The sequence below is a fragment of the Macadamia integrifolia genome, unplaced genomic scaffold (genome assembly GCF_013358625.1).
Source record: "Macadamia integrifolia cultivar HAES 741 unplaced genomic scaffold, SCU_Mint_v3 scaffold2123, whole genome shotgun sequence".
Classification (NCBI taxonomy): Eukaryota; Viridiplantae; Streptophyta; class Magnoliopsida; order Proteales; family Proteaceae; genus Macadamia; species Macadamia integrifolia.
Window position 1 is genome coordinate 22,009 of NW_024868526.1, and position 20,438 is coordinate 42,446.

A 20,438-nucleotide genomic window follows, 5' to 3' on the forward strand; every position below is an offset into this window, starting at 1 on the left:
TACCTTGGAATATTGGCTGGGATGAGGAGCAATTGAAGTTATTCCTACTCAAATCCAACGACTCCAAGTTCGGCAGATTATTAGCTAATTCTGCACTTGATGAGAAAGAAAGACACAATTAATTAAGAATCATCATCAGCATCATATATTATTGGGTAACATAATCACCACTTTTCATTTGGGATATATTGCTTTTAATTAATTTACCTTGTAATATTGGTTGGAAGGAGCAATTGAAACCATTTCCACTCAAATCCAACGATTGCAAGTTATGCAGATTAGTTAATTCTGTAACAATTAAGAGAGGAAATAAACACAGGAATCCTGAAATTATTATTATATTATGTTTGCAGGCCAATATAAATAAACTTAAAGCGATCCTTCCAAATTAACTATATATTATTTCATGAGCTGCAAATATAAGTATATGTACCTTCCATATGAGTTGATGCTTCAAAATTATTTCCACCGAGGGACAGAGTCTTGAGGGATGTGAGTGCACCCAAAAATGGAAGAATACTGTTGCTGAAATAATTCCGACCTAGATATAGAGCCTCGAGCTTTCCCAATCCAACAAAACTTACTGTAGAGCCTACGGACGTACAAATGCATAATTAATTAAATTAAATGGGTCAATGTAATTAGGCAGGAAATTAACACTATATTTTTGCTTTCTTTAATCTTTAAGAAAGGTTATTCAACATGTGATCAAAAGCCGATCGAAACCATGAAGAAAGAGAAAGTGGGGAGTCTGGAGCCTCGATCATCTCAAGATATGTATGGCTGTGTGTGAAAACAAAAGGGCATATCTTTGAGAGTCTGCTGAAAGATGGATTAGCTTACCAAGTCTTACCTTGTTTTGTATGCGAAGAAGAGGGCATCCCCTCGAGAAAATTATAACTCAGATCCAATGATTTCAAGTTAGGAAGAGTAGATATAAATGCTACACACAATAATAAAGGAAAGGAAATATTTAAGGGAATGGACTATTGATCAGTAGTTTTCAGTTAAAAAAAAAAAAAAAGGGAGCAACTCAATCTTTGTTATATATATATACCTTCCAAATTAATTGATCCTCCTAAATAATTTTCTGAAAGTGACAAAGTTGTAAGGGACTGGAGTTCACCCAGGGATGAGAAGATACTGGCGTTGTTGAAGTTATTATTTGATAGGTCGAGGACCTCTAGCTTTGTCAACCCACCCAATCTTTCAAAACCTGCAACACCATTATATATATATATATATATATAAATATAAAGTAATCAAAATGTAAAATTATATAGTATCCATGCATCCACCACCATCTTTCGCTTTGATGACAAAAGAATTCAAGAGGAAACAAATTAGAAGTGACCTGAGAAACGGAGGAAGCATAAAGAGTGATATTAAATACCTTCATTCTTGACCCAACCATCAAATAAATTATAAGATAAGTTGAGGTGTTGCAGTTCTTTGAAGATAGAAAATATGGTCACATTTAAATCGCAAACACTGTAGCTTCCATATAGAATGCCATCTGCGTCAACTGTTCCACCGATATCAGAAAGGGAGAGTTGGATGACTCGTCCCGTAGTAACATTACACTCAACTCTCTCCCAAGAACAACAGTCACTACTATTACTCCCTCTCTCAGCATCAACCCATGATGGTAAGCAATCACCTGTAGACCGAAAAGCACTCCAATCACAAGAAGCCTTGAATTCTAAGAGAGCAATCCTCTCCTCTTCCAAACACCCCAAACAACAGCAGTGCTGAAATCGGAGTAATAGTAAAACTAATGGGATCCATAAACACTTCATTTTTCACTTCACACAAGAAAAGAAAACCAAGAGAGAGTTGTTCTCCAAAACTCTTACAGCTTCCCAATACTGAAAGTAATGAACGTATAAATAAGGGAGGCAGCAACCCACTTGCGCATTGCATTTGCATCCATCCAACATCCAAGTCAAGTGGGATATGGAAAATTGGGGCTTTTGATTATTCAACCCAATTATGGAACCAGCCCATATCACACGTCTTTGAGTCTTTAGTCTTCGCGTTTATTTACTTAAACAACCAATAGGGCCCGCAGAAATTTCGGAATTACCCATTTATGCCTTCAACAATAATTAATTAAACAAAAAAAAACCATGACCATAGATCCATTTCACCATTTTTTATTTTTTTGGTTAACATTTCACCATTCATTGGCATGCATGAAACCCCCTAAGATATTCTGACAAATTTAGATATAAGTTTATTTTATGGAGAAATGAACATTCCTGGTTGTAGGGTCTCTGTTCTCAGACATATAGGTTGATGAAATGACGCCTCCACCCTTATTGATGTCCATGTGTGTCCTCTCATTGATCTCATGTTAGCATCTCCATGTTATTATTTCATTTGACGGGAGAGGGAGAGGGAGAGGGAGAGGGAGAGGGAGAAAGAGACACAGCTAATGCATATAGACCCGGCCCGTACTACACCACACAAAAGATGCTCGTGCCCACCTTTCCATTAGCCACTCCCAATAACCTGTACTTGGACCAGGAGATAGCATCCTTTTTGCCTATTTTTAATACCTAACATTTAATTTCTTTCAAAAAATAAAAACATATAACCACAGTGATTTTTTTTTTAATTAATCTTATTTTATATGTAGAATAAACTCGTATGTTAATTTCTACCATTTCATCTGGCTTCATGCCAATGAATACTGAAATGGAGATGGCCTTGGTTTGCCGTTCAACTGAGGAGAGTATTAATAATGGGTATTCCCATATGAACCAGCCTTGTTGGTTGATCATGTCAAATCAAAGCACATCTATTGCAGGTCTCCTTTTCTTTTTCTATGTTGGCTTCCTAATTTGGAATTTTATCAAGGATTTGTGGATTCCTCCACCCCTTTGGATACGTTGGAGGCTTTAGGACTATATGTGATTTAAGTTCTTTCTACTATATATTGGGGAATTCTTCCGCTAATTAATTAGCATCCAGAAAAGGTGTGTTCAGTTTTAGACCTTTCACCGTCTGAGCAATGTTTGGTTAAGGTTCTTATTTACCAAAAGAAGAAAAAGTCGTTAACGCCCCAACCCTTCTCTTACCAATGTCATCATCCAATCAGATCATTCATGTATTCACTAATTAATTAATGTGAGAATATTTTTTAAAAGACAACATGACTCTTGCACCAGCAGGCAGCAATGGGTGCACGTTGAAACATCAATAGCAGTGAAATTTTCATTTTTCATAGGTGTGAAGCAATCATTTTGCCCTCCTGTGTGTCAGGATGTAGGAGTTTAATAATGCTGCCTTCTAAGCTTTTTTCCCCTTAATTAGTGTATATAAATCTAAAGGCAAAAGTAATAAAATGGGCAAGAGAAAACAGTCAACTTGCGAAGTTATACGCCATTGTGCACGGCCAATTGGATGATAAGCACAAGCATCTTTAGTGCAAGGTAGTATGATCTTTCCGCACCCGTTGTGTCTAGGTGTAGACACAAACAAGTGTGCATAGTCATTTTCTTGTAATAAATATAAGAGAAAAGAATCCTAAAACGCAACGTGTCCATTATGGACACGAAATGATTGCCCATCTCATGAAAAATAAAAATTTTATGACTATTGACTTCACAAACGCTCCCATTGACCGGCATTGGCACACACAATCAACAAGAAATCATGACTTGATAAGCTTGGACAACTGTATGCAACAATGTAATAATGTATTTTGTGCAATTTCACATGTGAAACTTTAATTCCATAAGTATGCAATAATGCATTTTGTGCACCCCACACCCACGACTATACATACTAATTAATATTCCAAAAGTGGCGGGGGAACAAAGGTTCACAATTTTCTTTGATGACAATATCACTTTTCTACAAATTTTTAAGACGTTACATTCTCCCCAGACCACATGATTGGACACAAAGCAATTCAATCACTATAAAATAACTGTTTTATAACGACAAGGGTTTCTTGGCCAATGTGAAAAATAAAGTATTTCTTCCTCACTGATGATTTGATTTTTTGTTTTTATATTCTTGTGTCATGATAAATTCCAATCTAATCAAAGGACCAATGGAGTTGCAACCGACAAAGTTAAAACAGAGAGGGAGTCATCTCAGTCTTTATTCCAACCCATGAATTACTCCAACGACTCCATGCGTCAATGCCCAGTCTATCCTTATCAACGGTTTTAGAATTATTTCCCCTCATAGTATGGTCGACGCAATTAGAATCTAATCAGGCAAATTGGGTGATTCAAAGGAGATTCGTCCTGACCTTGCCGTGGGTGAATAAACACTCGGTCTCCATTTTAATTTAATAACCTCGGTCTCCGTTTTAATTTAATATCTAGATTATTGGGTGAGGTTGCAAGAGAGGGAGGAAGGAGTGATGCTCCTTCAAGAAGAAGAATGATGATGGAGAGAGAAGATGTTAGGTCCCTTTTCCTTTTCAATTTGGTTTTTATTTTTATTGAAATGGGCTTCTCACTTTAGAAAGACAAAAGTGGAAAATCCAGCGACAGCCAATGCAGCACTTGAAGTGTGTTGATTGACACATTAAATTGACATATGCACTTTCCTAACTAATTTTGATGAAGAGGTCACAATGTTTCAGTGTTCATGGATTTTTATATAATGCTTTTAAACTTATCAGAACCAAATGGTTGGATATGAAAAGACAATTTTTTCATTTCACAAGTGTGGAAAATGAAAATGAAGAATTTTACCTTGTTATTAGATTCTTACTCTCAATGTTACAAAGTTGAAAATGCTCCTTCCTAATCCTAATCTAATCACACAAGACCCAAAAAGGGTTGAATCGGATCGACTCGATTGATATGATATGATAGATGGAATGGGTTGACGGTGGGTATTCTTGTATTATGATTTAATTAGGACTTGGTCTCCTTTTCGTTATCTTCCACCCCTCGTAAGAAGGGCCAGGTGGATTACCTTTGGGAGCTAAGTCGAAGATCTCGGTGGTCTTGTGAGTGGTTGATAAATTGCAATTACAGTTTTCTTTAGGAAGTCCCATAGCTGTGAGGCTTAACAGACGAAGAAAATGGTGGATATTTCTAGGTAGAAGGTGACGACCCTAATGAGTTGACTATGAAGGTGGCTGTTAGCTACATCGACGCTCAAATCTCTTCATCGTTATTGCCCTGTCTTCGATGATCAACCTCTGGCACATTTAGGTTTTGATCTTCTCCTTCGGACCCTCAAGACCCAACACAACTATTAATCCTTTAAAAGATGCAAAAGGCGTTTATACGTCCTATCCACATAGAAAGTTTACCCTCTTTCACACATTACCAGTGGATGCTACAGCCGCTATCACTTTGTCAGTAGGAGGGGAATGGTTAAGTGACACCCTCGACGTCTTATTTGGTATACGGGATTTTCATGGAGTGGTTCAGTCACCATAGATGAGTTGTTTTAAAACGAAAGTTTTCTTGACCCGTGTGGAAAATAAAGAATCTCTTCAGTACCAGTGCTTTGACGGGTTGAAATCGTCTACAATTCCGATCTCGTACAATTCCGTGTAATACCACCTTCAGGCGGTGACACGTGTATTGATACCAATACAATGGTCCAGATTTGGTACAACTAATAAAACATTAAATCAGTAAAGAGGCATTTAAATCAGATCTGGACCATTGTATCGGTATCAATACACGTGTCACCGCATGAAGGTGGTATTGCACGGAATTGTACGAGATCGGAATTGCAGACGATTTTTTTCCGTGCTTTGACCTTTAACAATTAGATCTTCAAAATTCTAAATCAATTAGAATGACTAATGGCGATAGAGAAAGGATTCCACACATCTTGACCTTTACCTTCACCTTTCACTGTGGGTGAACAAAGACTATGTCTGTTTTAATTTAATATCTAAGCATCTAACTATGGTTAGGATTGTACGTTTTAGAAACCAAAAATGTTTGGTCTCAAGCGAAGTCGATAGGAAATGACTAGAAGTCTAGAAAGATGAATATCCATAAATATTATTATTATTATTATTATTATTATTATTATTATTATTATCATATAAAGCACAAAAACTTATGGCCGACTGTAGAAAAACAACTAGAACCCAACCCAATTGATGTCATGAGAAATATTGGGGTAAGTATCCCGGGCCCAGCCCAGCCTATATCGGCGACCACAATAGACTCTTGATGGCATATGGTGTAGTACTAGAACAAGTTTTGCCCATTTCTTTCCATGAAGAGAAAGTTTATGGATTTAGATGCAATGGACAGATGTCAATACTTAGTCCTTGCTCATGCCTCATAGGCCCTTAAAAGAATCCTGAGGACACTGATCTCATCTCCCAACAACCCTCTTTATTATTATGAAGAAAAAAAAAAAAAAATTCTTTCCCATTAGTTTGCAATTAATAGATATCATAATAATAAAATTATGTGCAAAACTAATAATACAGATAAATCAAAATTAGAATGGAACACACACAAAAGAGAAGGAAAAAAAAAAAAAAAAAAAAAAAAAAAAAGCCAATATGTCAATGTCTCACGTATAAAACCTTTTCCAATGTTAAAAAGACAAACTAGAGAGATCTAATCCACATCAATCTTCTGACATGAAAATAATGGAATTACAACCCTCTAGTCAAACTAGTGGCCACCAACGTCAAAAGAAATAACCCAATCTTCGATGATGAAATAACTTAGAAGTACTTGTTGTTGTTGATATTGAGCTGAGGGGGTGGGGAAGGGTTGCAAAGGTGGTGGCTCACTTTAGAAGGTAAGGCGGGCGTGAGAGATGGTGGAGGGCGAATTGGGGGGGGGGGGTTTAGGATGCCATAGAGGAAGAGCGGAGTCTAACTGGAGAGGGTTGTACTAGGAGGGGAGGGGAGGAGACACCTTATAGTTGCGGCGAGGTAAAAAGAAAAAAAAATCACTGCCATCTACAACCTTTAAGCAAGCCTAATATCACATATATCAAAGATCAGACATAAATATTTTCTCCTAATAAAATATAAGGAAAAAGAACCCTGAAACGCAGCGTGTCCATAGGGGGTGCAAAATGACTGCCCCACCCCATGAAAGATAAAAATTCTTCCCCTATTGACTTCACAAACGCTCCCATTGACCTGCATTGGGATAGACACAGTCAACAAGACATCATGACCTGATAAGCTCGGACAACCGTATTAGGAAACTTTAATATCACATGTATGCAATAATGCATTTTGTGCACCCCACACCCACGACTATACATACCAATATTCCAAAAGAGGCATGGGGACCACGGATTCACAATTTTCTTTGATGACAATTTCACTTTTCTACAAATTTTTAAGACCTTACATTCTCCCCGGACCACATGATTGGACTCCAAGCCATTCAATCACTATAAAACAACTGTTTTATAATGACAAGGTGTTAAATCAAACATTAAGAAATATGAAAATAAACAGACAAAAGATTCGCACGACATAGAAATTTAACAAGGTTTACACACCAATGTGGTATGCTACATCTTTTGGCGAAGAAGAAGATATTTCACTATAAAGAAGAGAGATTACACACAAACAGTGGCGAGAAAATGCTCCATGAAACCCTAACTCGATAAACCCCAAAATACAGTGACTTTCTCAACAATACATTATATACTCCAAGTCGTGAGTCGACCTATTGGTCATAATCTATCCAATCAAACTATACCAATTCGAGTGGGGTTGCAAGAGCGGGAGGAGGGAGTGATGCTCCTTCATCGGAGGAGGAAGAAAAATGATGATGGAGAGAGAAGATGTTAGATCTCCTTTTCCTTTTCAATGTGGTTTTTATTTTTTATTGGAATGGGTTTCTCACTTTAGAAAGACAAAAGTGTAAAATCCAGCAACAACTAATGCAGCACTTGACCTGTGTTGATTGACACATTAAATTGACATCTACCCTTTCCTGGCTAGTTGTAATGAAGAGGTCATAATGTTTCACTGTTAATGGACTTTTCTATAATGTTTCTAAGCTTATCGGAACCAAATGGTTGGATATGAAGCAGTTCAGTCTCTTTAATTAAGACAATTTTTTCATTTCATGAGCGTGGAAAATGAAGAATTTGACTTTGTTATTAGATTCTTAGTCTCTATGTTACAAAGTTGAAATGCACCTTCCTAGTCCTAATCTAATCACACAAGACCCAAAAAGGGTCGAATCGGATTTACCCGACTGATATGATAGATGGAATGGGTAGACGGCGGTGTTATGATTTAGTTTAGTTAGGACTTAGTCTCCCTTTCGTTATCTTCCTCCTCCTCGTAAGAAGGGCCTGGTGGATTACCTTTGGAAGCTAAGTCGAAGATCTCGGTGGTCTTGTGAATGGTTGATAAATTGCGATTGCAATTTTCTTTAGGAAGTCCCATAGCTGTGAGACTTAACAAACAAAGATAACAGTGGATATTTCTGGGTAAAAGGTGATGACCCTAATGAATCAACTATGAAGGTGGTTGTAGCTACATCATCGCTCAAATTCCTTCATCGTTATTGCCCTGGCTTCGATGTTCAACCCCTGACACATTTAGGTTTTCATCTTCTCCTTTGGACCCTCAAGACCCAACACAACTATGAATCCTTTAAAAGATGCAAAAGGTCTTGATAAGTCCTATCCACATAGAAAGCTTACCCTCTTCCACACATTACTGGTGGTTGCTACAGCCGCTATCACTTTGGCAGCAGGAGGGGAATGGTTAAGTGACACTCTCGATGTCTTGTTTGGTATATAGGATTTTCATGGAGTGGTTCTGTCACCATAGATGAGTGGTTTTAAAATGAAAGTTTTCTTGATCCGTGTGGAAAATAAACAATCTCTTCATTCCCGGTGATTTGACCTTTCACAATTAGATCTTTGTGTCATGATAAATTCCAGAACCTCGTTAAATCTCTGTGTCGTACGGATCTATTGTCTCTCTTTATTCGTGTTTCTTGGTGTTTGTTCTAACACTAATGGCAATAGAGAAAGGATTCCACACATCTTCACCTTTGCCTTCACCTTTCACTGTGGGTGAACAAAGACTCAGCTCTACCAAAAAAAACAAAGACTCACTCTCTGTTTTAATTTAATATCTAGGCATCTAACTATGGCTAAGATTGTATGTTTTAGAAACCAAAAATGTTTGGTCTCAAGTGAAGTCGATAGGATATGACTGGAAGTCTGGCATGTAGGAAAAATGGTCTCAACGTTCAATATCAGTAAATATTTTTATTATTATTCAAAGCAACTAGAACCCAGCCCAATTGATATCATGATAAATATTGAGGTCAGTATCCCGGGCCCAGCTCAGCCCATATCAGCGACCACAATAGACTCTTGATGGCATATGATGTAGTACCAGGACAAGTTTTGCCCATTTCTTTCCATGAAGAGAGTTTATGGATCGAGATGCAAGCTCCATAGGCAAACTGTTCTAGCAGTAAAAAAATTTCCGATATGAGGGAATCAACAATGAGCTTTATCACTTCACGGACAGTAAAGAGATGCTCATGCACATAGTATAATGTATCTCCGATATTGATAACATATTTTAAATTTAATCAATCGATATTGATACTTTAATCCATGATCTTTAATATATCTTAACGCGATACTTTCCGATATGTATCTTAGATTTAGCCGATCGATATAACAATCAATACCAATACTTTAATCCTTGCTCATGCCTCATGGGTCCTCAAAAGAAATCCTGAAGACACCGATCTCAGCTCCCTACAACCCTCTTTATTGTTATGAGAAAAAAAAAAAAAAAACTCTTTCCCATTAATGTGCAAATTAATAGATATACACAACAAAAAAATATGTGCAAAACTAATATATAAATCAAATTGGAGCCAATAAAGCACAAAAAAACATGCCAATATGCCAATGTCTAATGTAAAAGACCTTTTCCAATGTGAAAAAGACAAGCTACAAGAGAGATATAATCTAGATAAATCTTCTATTACAATCCTCTTTAGTCAAATTCTAGAGGCCACCAACAACAACAACCATAACCTTATCCCAACATCAAAAGAAATAACTCAATCTTCGATAATAGAATAACTTAGAAGTATTTGTCATTGCAAGGGTTGAGAAGGTGGGTGCTCACAGTAGAAGGTAAGGCGAGGGGGAGGGGGAGGGGGAGGGGCAGATGCCAGAGAGGCTGGAGGAGTGGGGTCTAACCGGAGAGGGTTGTACTGGGAGGAAAAAGGAGAGGGGAGGAGCAACCTTACAGTTGCGCCAAGGTAAAAAAAGAAAAAATCACTGCCATATATCAACATTTAAGCAAGCCAAATATATCACATATACATATCAAAGATCATACGTAGATAACTGTGGGTTGCCACTAAAGCAACCGGAATATGTTAACTATCGCTACTAAATTCACATTCCAACATGTTTAGGAAAACAATGAAATGCTCCTACTCCACATCATTGGGGTTCCACCTTGGAAGGTAAGTAGTCACCACTATAATCACAGAACTCATTACTGTAGGGAAGGTGGGGTTTTCCTGATCTACTTTTCCCAGCATCATAAGTTCCTGAAGTGGATGGAGATGATTCGGCATTTGGGTTTAGACCAGCCAACTGCATTATCCTCTCAATTTCTTTCACAACTTGGCTCATTGTTGGGCGGTTGGCTGCCGAATCTTCTACGCAGTTGAGTGCCAGATCCACAAAATTTTCAAATCCCTTGAGTGTGTGTCCTGAGCCATTAATGTTTGGGTCAATAAAATCATGGAGGCCATACAGATCCTTTGTCTTATCCATCGCTACCTTCACCTGTCTCACAATGTAATTAGCCCCCCGCTCTATTGGCTTCCTTGCAGTTATTAGTTCCAACATTACTACTCCAAAGCTATAAACATCACTCTTCTCGGTCAATTGCTGCGTCATATAATATTCTGGATCCAAGTAACCCTGCATGTATAAAAGAAACAAGTTTCGTCAATCCTTGTTAAAATTGAACTGAAATGGCATCCATTTTAGCGGGTTTAGAACTCACTCACCATCGTCCCCTTTACTTGAGTTGTGACATGATCCTTTTCGGAATCATTCATTAGCTTGGAGAGACCAAAATCAGAAACTTTTGCATTTAACCTCTCATCAAGGAGGATGTTGTTTGATTTAATGTCCCTATGTATTACAGGAGGATCAGCAAGTTCATTCAGATAAGTCAGACCCCTGGCTGATCCTACGGCCACCTGAAGTCTCTTCATCCAATCCAATTGTATACCTGACTTCCCTATATATATGTTGATGAACAATTAAACAACCCCGCAAGATTCCCAAACTTCTAGTAAACCTATGAATTAATTAATTATACAGGAAAATAATTAAAACATAGATAGATGCACATCTATGCAATAACTACTAGTAATGTAATGTTCAAATAGAGGGACCCAGAATCCATTTTAAAAGAAAGAAAGCTCAAGTACCTAAAAGACTTTCCCTTAGAGTACCATTTGGGATATATTCATACACCAAAATCTGTTCCCCTTGCTCAAAACAGAAGCCGACAAGGCTCACAAGGTTCTTATGATGAACCCTAGAAAGCATCTCAATCTCAGTTTTAAACTCATGACCGCCTTGCAAGGATCCATGTTGAGCTTTTTTAATGGCAACCAGATGCCCAGATGAAATTGTCCCTTTGTAAACCTGTACAGATCAGATTCATGATCATCACTATCATTTTGTAACTAAACCACAAATGAATAAATAGGAGAAAAGCGGTAACCATAATATAATAACCTTCCCATATCCCCCCTCTCCAATCTCACTAGCCTCTGAGAAGTCACAGGTGCATTTCTTCAGTTCCTCAAAAGAGAACCATCTGGCTCCTTTTAACTGAGGAATGCTACCACTACTTTTACTTGGGTCCCAGGATGCTGCATTTGCATGAGATGGAAGAAATGACAATAATAATAAGCCTCAGAATGAAAAGGAAATGGGAAAAATATCATTTAGCCCCCAAAATAGATCATGGACTTACCGAAAGGAGTGTTCTGTTTAATAACTTTGTCTGCCCTTATCTTCTGACGACAACCATAAAATGTTGCACAGATCAGCACGAGTACAACTAGAAATCCTCCTATAGCTGCTCCAATAATAATTCCAAGTCTCACCGAATTGTTTGATTTTGTAGAAGGTTCTACATAACAAGAATAGAGACATGAACATTAACAATGATACAAGATCAAATTTTGGTTTTAAATAGATCTGTAATTAATTACCTCGAAAAAACCATAGTTTCTACTGATGAAATAATATGGCCCAAAGTATTTTGGTGGCGTAAAGGTTTGGTTGCTCAGCATTAAACCAATTCCAAATATCTCTGACCAACTGAAACGATCATTTCCAGATGGGAAGATCTCTAGACTTATTTTAAGGTAATCATACGAGTCCTTTCTTAGGTCGCTTAAAGAAACTGAATCCACAGGAAGTTGATAGGTCCGAAATGAATTCAGAAACGAACTTTCAAGATCTTTATAATATGATGATTTTCCCAAGTCTGAGAAGGAAATAGTTCTGAAAACTAGGGTTCCCTTGTATGGGTATGAACATTTGCAGTTAGGGCTGGCATTCTGGTCTGAAGGACAAACAACAGGTACACAATTCATTGAGGCAGTTGAATATGATGAGATAGATTGATTCTTGGACTGCATGCAGTATTGGGATGCTGCTCCTGTTTTTGCGGCACAATATGGATTACCTTGGAGTCTGAAACAAAAGAAGGAGAAAGTGAGATCAACAGTGAAAATATAAACATATACAATATTGTCTTCTTTGGCCCATGGACGTCAAAGTTTTAAAACGTGTTATGCCATATTAAGGAGATTAGATATTATTAACTAGCCTAGTAATCTCTCCCTATGTGATGTGAGACTAAAGTATGCACACCCTCGATCTCCCAAACCCTCTGTTACTTGCCATATTCTTGGTGGGAAAACCTTACCGATCTCCTAGGCGGGTCTAGTACTTGCCATATTCTTGGATGTTACATGTAAACTTTGGACTTCAAATTGATAACCAACAAAAGAAAAATCCTCACTAAAAAGTTGTAATCAAAGCAAAATAGAACGTCGTCACATACATTAAGTGGTTATGGTATACTCCTGTATCCAAAAAAGCTCGAATTGAATTATTTTGTAAATCAATGAGTTGCAGTTGATGGCTAAAGTCAGCACCAATGTCTAATGTACCATTAAGCCGATTGTATCTTAGACTCCTGCAACCAAATTTCAATAATTATTGTTAGATTCTAAATGTCCATTTATAAGTTAGTAACAGAAATTATAGAGATGCATGTACTGATGACACTATAATATTTGTTGTTCATGTACTCTACTTAAGTCAGCTGATACTCACACAGTTTGTAATTGAGGATTGCTGAACAGAACGGCTGGTATTGCTCCTTGAAGATTAGATTTATCCATCAACCTAAAGGATAAGATAAGTAAGTTGAGGCAAACAAAAATTTTCTTCACAATATATATGACAGAGAGAGAGAGATACAATGTGGTCAAGGACCCAAAGGTTGTTGAAAACCATGACGGGGCATCTGTTATATCAAAATTATTATTTCCCAGGTCCCTACAACAGAAATCATCTTGGGTTAATGAGTACCAATTGATAAAGCTTTCCTCTGCCATTAATATTTATGTTAATTTTGATAACATTTTTCTACTTACACATAATTGAGGACATCCATCCCAGTCAGGTCTGGAATGGGGCCACTCAGATTATTGTTGGATAAATGCCTGAAATGGAAATCCAAAATTTACACTTTCAGAAACAATAAAACTGAAGCTGAAGGTTCACAGCCAATAGGTTATGGATACTCACAGCTCAACAACACTTGTGAGGTTGTTAAGGCTTGAAGGGACCGTTCCACTTAGCAAATTCCTATCAAACCGTCTGTCACCAGTGAATCAAAACAAGACATAAGAAGAAATTATGGTCAAGCTCACTATACAAGTATCCTAGTGCAAAAGGAATGAATTAAAAAGCCAAGTGTAGATGGCAAGGTACTCACATAATCTCCAAGGTTGTAACAAGTCCAAGAGTGGAAGGAAGGCTTCCAGTGAGTAAGTTACTGTCAAAAAGCCTGTTCATCATTATCAATTAGTAAAGGTGATTGAAACCAACATCGACTGACTAAAAAAAGAAATGATTATGGCACTGAAACTAAAAAACCCCCTTAGCTACTGCAACTAAATGATGAATCATGGTATATTTTGGAGCATGTTCAAGCAAAGATCCCAAAATTTTGGAACTGGGCAACCGTAATATACTGGTTACTGTTTTCAAAATGGTCTACTCATAAATTATAGTTTGGAGTTGGAATGTCCTCCCATTTGAATAACTGTGTATTAAATAATTAGCTTTCCAAAGAAACTTACGCATGTATAAGTTTCATGTTTGAACTGAAAAGTTGAGGTGGGATGGTACCAGAGAGCTGATTCTTTCCTAAATGACTGTAAATCAGGAGCAAATTCTTCAGTGATTCATAATTGGAAAAATATTTTGATTCAGAACAGAGCTGCATAATTCCAGAACAAATAAAAATGAAGGAAAAGGGCATAAAAGTGTGGGGTATTGACTAGCATGTCAAGACCAGGTGTAGTCCCGTTGGAGATTGGAATAGGTCCAGTGAGCTTGTTGTCAGCTAGATCTAACCAAAAAAGCTTAGCCAATTTACCAATAGAAGATGGTATTTTTCCATTGAACCTGTTAGAATTTAGAGCTCTGCAGACAATAAAGTGAGGAATTTTAAGATGACTGAATAAGAGGCAATATTAATTAATTAATTAATTTTTTTTATTTGTTTGCAGTTGTTTCCCCTGAATGGTTGTAAAGGCTTTGCCAGGCATCAAGACGTCTTTGAGGTCCAAGGGGATCAGCTCTCCTGATGATCTTGCTGTCAATAGATTTTAAATTTGGGAAAAAGAACGCTATCTGGTCGTATGGCCCTTATGAAACTTAAAAGTTTCACTCATATTGATGTCCATGTGTGCCCCCTCATTGCTCTACACTACCATGGAGTTATTTTCCCCTTTAAGGTCAAATCATTTTTCACTTCTGCGTTTATATGTTTCTATAAAAGTAATTTTATCTCTCCCCCATGTACTACATTTTAACCTTTGTGACAAGCACCTGAAAAATATGGCATCATATATAATATATGGCTCTCGCCTTGGGTGCCTTGGCCTAACCAAGGCATCACTTAAGCATCAAGGCGGCTAAATATAGATATTGAGAAATAAAACCAACTAACTTGATACATGATACTAAGCATTGGAAAGAGAGTAAGAATAAGAACATTTAAAATTAGTACACATGGTCCCAACTAGGGGTGAAAGTTTGGCCCTCACAACCCAAACCCCCCTTGGCCCGCCCTGAGCCCGAACAGTGTTTGGACCAAGTTTTTTGACCCTAAGGGCGGATTAGGGTTGAAAAACCCCAACCCTAGATCAAGGTTGGGTTGGGTTAGGGTTGAGTCCTCAACCCAACCCAACCCGGCCTGAAATTTAACCTTGCATCTTTATAATAGAAAATAGGGCTCTAATAGGTATTTTATTTTTTGATAATTTTTTAATATATGAAACATGAATGGAAAAAAAATATCAATCAAGATTAATCCAACCATTATAAAAGCCAAGGTCAACTCAACCCAACCCTGCCCAACCCGACCCTAATAGGGTCAATTAGGGCCATGTTGGGTTAGTATGAACCCGAAAAAGTTGGGTTGGACTTGGATTGAATTTTGAAGACTTAGGGTTGAATTAGGGTTTTAAGAAACCCAACCCAACCCAGCCCAGCCCAACCTTGTTTCAACCGTAGTCCCAACTCCCAAACTGTATCTATCAACTTTCTCATGATAAATTTATTATCAAAAAAAAAAAAATCTCGTGATAAATTAACCCAAAAGAGAAAACTTTCTCGTGATCAATGAGTGAGATTTTTCACGTGTAAACAAATGCTTCTAAACTCTTGAATTGACATTTAGAAAGAAAAAAAAAAAAAAAAAAGATTCTTTCCATAGCTCAGAAACTTACAAAAAGGTCAGCTTTTGTAGAGAGCCTATTGAGTCAGGGATCTGACCGTAGAAACCACAACCAATCAGGGTCCTAACATAAGCAGAAAATGCTTTTGTCAGTCGTGCAATCTAAGAGACATTACCTTCCACTTTTTCAGGTTTGAATATGTAATTCTTACAAGGAAGTCAACTTCTTCAAATTCCCAATTGATGCTGGAATGGGTCCAGTCAGGTTTTTGTTGAAAGATAGATCCCTACACAAATCAATTTACAGTTAAGTGATGAGGACATTGATAATCTGATCCAGATCACTAGGATAGCTACTCTAAAAAGTACCAAAGAAGAAGCACGAAGACAGTGAGTCAGCAACTCATTGACTTAACTTGTTCAGGAATAGTTTTCTCTAACTTTAGAGAGCATTTTCATTTATTTCTTTGTAAAGGCTGAGTTTTTCTTTTTATTGGCCTTTGCTACTTATATATGATAGTGTAAGGGTTAAAGCCTCTCCCATTGATTTTTACTATGTATAAAGCATGCCTTTATTGCTCAATAGTCTGAGACTCAGATTAATGGCTGTGGGATGTAGCTGCTGCCTGGTATGATGCTGATCAAGGTTTGACTGTGAATCTCAAATCATATTGTTCTTATATCTTCTTCTTCACTGTTTAATTACTGCAACAGGTTAGTTCTTAACCCAAGTTCATGTGCATGCTATAAATCTGAAACCTTCATTCTCTAACTTGTTGCTATTGACAGTTCAATTCTGATTTCATATTGTTCAATTAGGTTCTACCCTTCAACTGTCTATGATTTCAAATTTTGAATCTGATCTCACATCATCTGATTCCTATTGTTACTAGGATTGTTGGTTTTCTTACTTTTATTCTCTGTTTTCTAGTTTCCATCACTAGATTATGTTTTGGTTTCAATTCTATTCTATAGTCTATTAATTGTGGCTACTGAATCTGAGTGAGTTTATTTACTGATCATAAATCACTCAATTACTAACATCAATTCTTGTTTTTAGAAGTCCTATTTCAAGTAGGATTCTTCTGAAACTCGAGATCAGACCCTTGGATAATTTTCAACTTTTAAAATTTTGTTCCTATATATGATTCAAATCTGAGATCCAGATTACTGTTTATCACTTATTCTTAATTCTGGTTAATATTCATGCATTGGGTTTCTGGTTTTCAACTGAGTTTTAAACCTAATCCTTTAGGTTTCTAGAAATCCATCTTAATTATAACAAAAGCAATATGAACTCATATCTATCAATTTTCTGTGAAATCCTCAACCTATTTGGTTAGTTTAAGCCCAAAGTATTATTGGTGCATGATGTCTTGTATTCCGTCGCAGTTTAATTCAGGGAGTACTGGTGCAGCACCTAGACAGGCAGGACGGCGGTCTCGCTAGCCGGTTAGCAGCCCGTAGGGGTTGCAAGGGGGGTAGGAGGCCCCCCTGCATAGCAGGGGGTGTAGGGGGACGCAGCCCCTTGCTCAAATTTTTTATTTGAGGGCAATTATGTACTTTTCGGATTAGGGTTTTTTTCGCTATATATTTGTAGCGAGGGTTTCTTTATCTGTAATGCAAGCAATACTGAGAGGTGTGAGGACGAGCACTGTAACCCTATTCTCCATTGATAGTGAAGCATGATCTCATCTCACCGGGGACGTAGGTAACCTTGCCGAACCTCGTAAAATCCGTGTGGATTGTTTGTTTTGTTTGTTTTGTTTTTCCATTATCTTCTGCATCATTTTAGGGTTGCATTTCTACAAGTATTACACCAACTTCAACCACTTCCCTATTAAGAAAGACATAACCATAACTATTCAATCAAATCCCACTTAAGAGTTAATACAGAGAAGGAAAAATGCAATGGAAGACTTACAGTGTCTGTAACTCAGAGAGGAACTGTATGTTTCCCGAAAACGGACCTTTCAGTCTACTGCTTAATATTGTTCTGATATAGAAATTGAAGAAGGGGAAGAGAAGTATCAAGAATTTCCACAAAGTTGAAACCATTGATAACTGATAGAAAAATAATAGATTTAGTAATGACTTACATGGAGATCACTCGAGAATTAGAACACTTAATCCCATCCCAGCCATCCCCACAAGGATCTGAACCCACCCAATTTTTTGGTGTATTTTGCCAATCAAACTTGAGGGCAGATAGAGTAGCACCTGCATCAGGAAATTAAAGATATTAGATTGAAATGGATAACATCTTTATTAAGATGAAATTAATCAGTGGAACAAGACCTTACCATCCTTAGAATTTGTCACGGCTGCTATAGATGTAATTTGAAAGAGAGAAACCAGTAGCCAAGCGTAGTGGATTCTTTGAAGATCCATTGCTGATAAACAACCCATCTAAAGTAGAGGACACTACTAGTCTTTTGTTATCAATGAAGCCCAACTAATACATTTCCCTGTCACCCACTAGACTGGAGGATAAAAGTGACAATACATTAGGAATTTATGACGACAAACAGGGTCAATATTTTATTTAATCTTTCTGTCTCTGTTATAGCAACGAAGAAATTCTTTGTTTAACTAATCCATACTTTCTCAACTACCTCTGGATTTTGGAGGAAGCATTCAAACTTGAAAGGGTCAAAAATCCACCGCTTCTAATTACTTCCTACTCCAAACTTCTGAGAGGATAATTACAGCACCTTTTATTTTTATCTTCACCATGGGACCCACTAACTTTGTCCGGCTACAATTTCATCATCGGGATCCACGTTTTGGGTTGTCTTCCCCGTTCTTTCGAATTCAGTATCCCTTTCAGCATTGACTATTTGAGAGTGACAGGGTGATGCCATCGATGATAAGTAAAATTGCAATAATACTAGTAAATTAGAAGCAGTGGATTTTTGAACCTTTCAAGTTTGAATGCTTCCTCCAAAATCCAGAGGTAGTTGAGAAAGTATGGATCAGTTAAACAAAGAATTTAACTGATCCTCTGCTGTGAGTGACAGTGGAGATTCAACGATTAGAATGATCCGACATACACTTGAAGAGGAGAGGAAGAAAGATAGGGTTGGGCTGTGCTCAACCCAAGTCCTCAATCCTGACTTGACCCTGACTCTATATCAAACATTTATATAGAAATCTGACCGAATCTAAAATATATTAAACCAGATAATTTTCAGACTCAAGGTGGATTAGGGCGATGGGACCAAACTTGCACCTCTACCACAACCTCCCTTTTTTATGTGAGAATGATGACGTGGGGAGTGAAAGCGTCAGAGAATTGAATTCTACCACCTTCTCATCTCTCATGGGATCCCCTCATTAAATTCATGAGGACATGCACCACCCAACAACTAGATGTACTCTTGATTGAGCAGTCCATGAAAACATGGTTCTGATTTGAATCGTCTTTGATCGATCCAATCCGTACATAAGTAAAGCGTGAGGGTAAAAGGGTCCTAATACTCATTGGTATCGGCCTTGAGTGATTCCAAATTAAAGTTTTAGACTATTTTTTTTTTTTTGGTGAAATCCAAGTTTTTGAACCTTACTAAGCAATTAGTTAAGTTTCGTGTCAAGCTCCAATCTAACATGAGTTTTGGGACCAACTTTTGAATTACATTTTGCTCGTATAAGGCATGGTTTAAGGAATTGGACCGAATTGGGTAGAATTGGCTGAATCAGATTGACATTGACTGAGGCTGATCTAGATCTTGGGGTGATCTTCTATCCGTGGATCTATATTAACGAAGGATTAAAAAAAAAAAAAAAAAAAACTGTTTTAAACAAAAGTAGAGATATTTCTATCCGATCTAGACCTATTCATGTAGATCAATGTCAACGACGAGCGGCTTATCACTGAGGTGGGGCATCAACATCATGTAACTAATGTTTGCAAAAGATAATTAATGTTTTAAATTGCAAGTCAACATTCAAGCATTATATGTTAAGCTAGGTGAGAATTAGCACATTCTTAGTTTAGTTGGCATTTTAATTAGCAATGTTTGTGCAGATAAATCCTTTTTTTTTGGGTAACGTGTGGAGGTAAACCTAAGTTCACGGTATTAATCTACGTAATCATCAAATAACCTGATTACGAGTTGTATTTGAAAATTATTAATTTTTGTCTTTTGGGTTGCAACCGTCCAATAAAGGTATCAACTGTTTGGGCTGGTTATTCGGTTTGATTCAAGGTACAAAATGTAAAGATCAAAATCAAACTGAATTGATTTGATTTGGTTTCTTACTCTATTTTAATTCGATTTCCTATTAAGCTCGGTTGCTATTTCAGGCGGTAGGGCCAACTTATTAACATCTTCACCATTAAAAAATAAATAAATAAATAAATAACTTACTTGTTAAGGTCAAAATTCACAAATTTTTTTTTTCAAGTATTAAAAAGGAATAGAAGTTATAATTTACATTGATT

At 37.2% G+C, this 20,438-nt stretch overlaps 2 protein-coding genes across 3 annotated transcripts in view; both read right to left on the minus strand.

Annotated features, from left to right (window-relative positions):
- LOC122065808 (receptor-like protein 14) overlaps positions 1 to 1,880 on the minus strand; it is a 4,539-nt gene extending 2,659 nt beyond the window's left edge. The window contains exons 1-6 of one of the 2 annotated variants that reach the window (XM_042629657.1): positions 1,394 to 1,879; positions 1,058 to 1,216; positions 854 to 943; positions 434 to 592; positions 208 to 288; positions 4 to 90 (exon numbers count right to left, since the gene is read on the minus strand). In XM_042629657.1, coding sequence (XP_042485591.1) covers positions 4 to 90; positions 208 to 288; positions 434 to 592; positions 854 to 943; positions 1,058 to 1,216; positions 1,394 to 1,799 — 982 coding nt within the window. In that variant the 5' untranslated portion in view covers positions 1,800 to 1,879. Of the gene's footprint in view, positions 1 to 3; positions 91 to 207; positions 289 to 433; positions 593 to 853; positions 944 to 1,057; positions 1,217 to 1,393 lie in introns of both variants that reach the window. The other variant, XM_042629658.1, reaches the window with a different exon arrangement.
- An 8,360-nt stretch (positions 1,881 to 10,240) lies between these two features.
- LOC122065809 (leucine-rich repeat receptor protein kinase HPCA1-like) lies at positions 10,241 to 18,473 on the minus strand. Its single transcript, XM_042629659.1, has 19 exons — positions 18,298 to 18,473; positions 18,094 to 18,214; positions 17,919 to 17,990; positions 16,207 to 16,281; positions 16,047 to 16,118; positions 14,575 to 14,736; positions 14,391 to 14,465; positions 14,024 to 14,095; positions 13,834 to 13,905; positions 13,680 to 13,748; positions 13,504 to 13,581; positions 13,357 to 13,428; positions 13,082 to 13,216; positions 12,226 to 12,708; positions 11,981 to 12,144; positions 11,740 to 11,876; positions 11,427 to 11,646; positions 10,998 to 11,233; positions 10,241 to 10,908 (listed from the first exon to the last, which is right to left on the minus strand). Exons 1-19 carry the CDS (start codon positions 18,401 to 18,403, stop codon positions 10,420 to 10,422), a joined length of 2,910 nt encoding a protein of 969 aa, XP_042485593.1. The 5' UTR covers positions 18,404 to 18,473; the 3' UTR covers positions 10,241 to 10,419.
- Positions 18,474 to 20,438: the final 1,965 nt, after the last annotated feature.

What these genes read in the sequence shown, in the direction of transcription:
- LOC122065809 (XM_042629659.1), bottom strand. Translation starts at nt 18,403, where the DNA reads ATGGGTTGTTTATCAGCAATGGATCTTCAAAGAATCCACTACGCTTGG. An exon ending in AACATGAAACTTATACATGC is followed by an intron (nt 14,096 to 14,390) that starts GTAAGTTTCTTT and finishes AATGATGAACAG; the next exon opens with GCTTTTTGACAGTAACTTAC. An exon ending in TTTGGGTCCTTGACCACATT is followed by an intron (nt 13,429 to 13,503) that starts GTATCTCTCTCT and finishes CTTATCCTTTAG; the next exon opens with GTTGATGGATAAATCTAATC.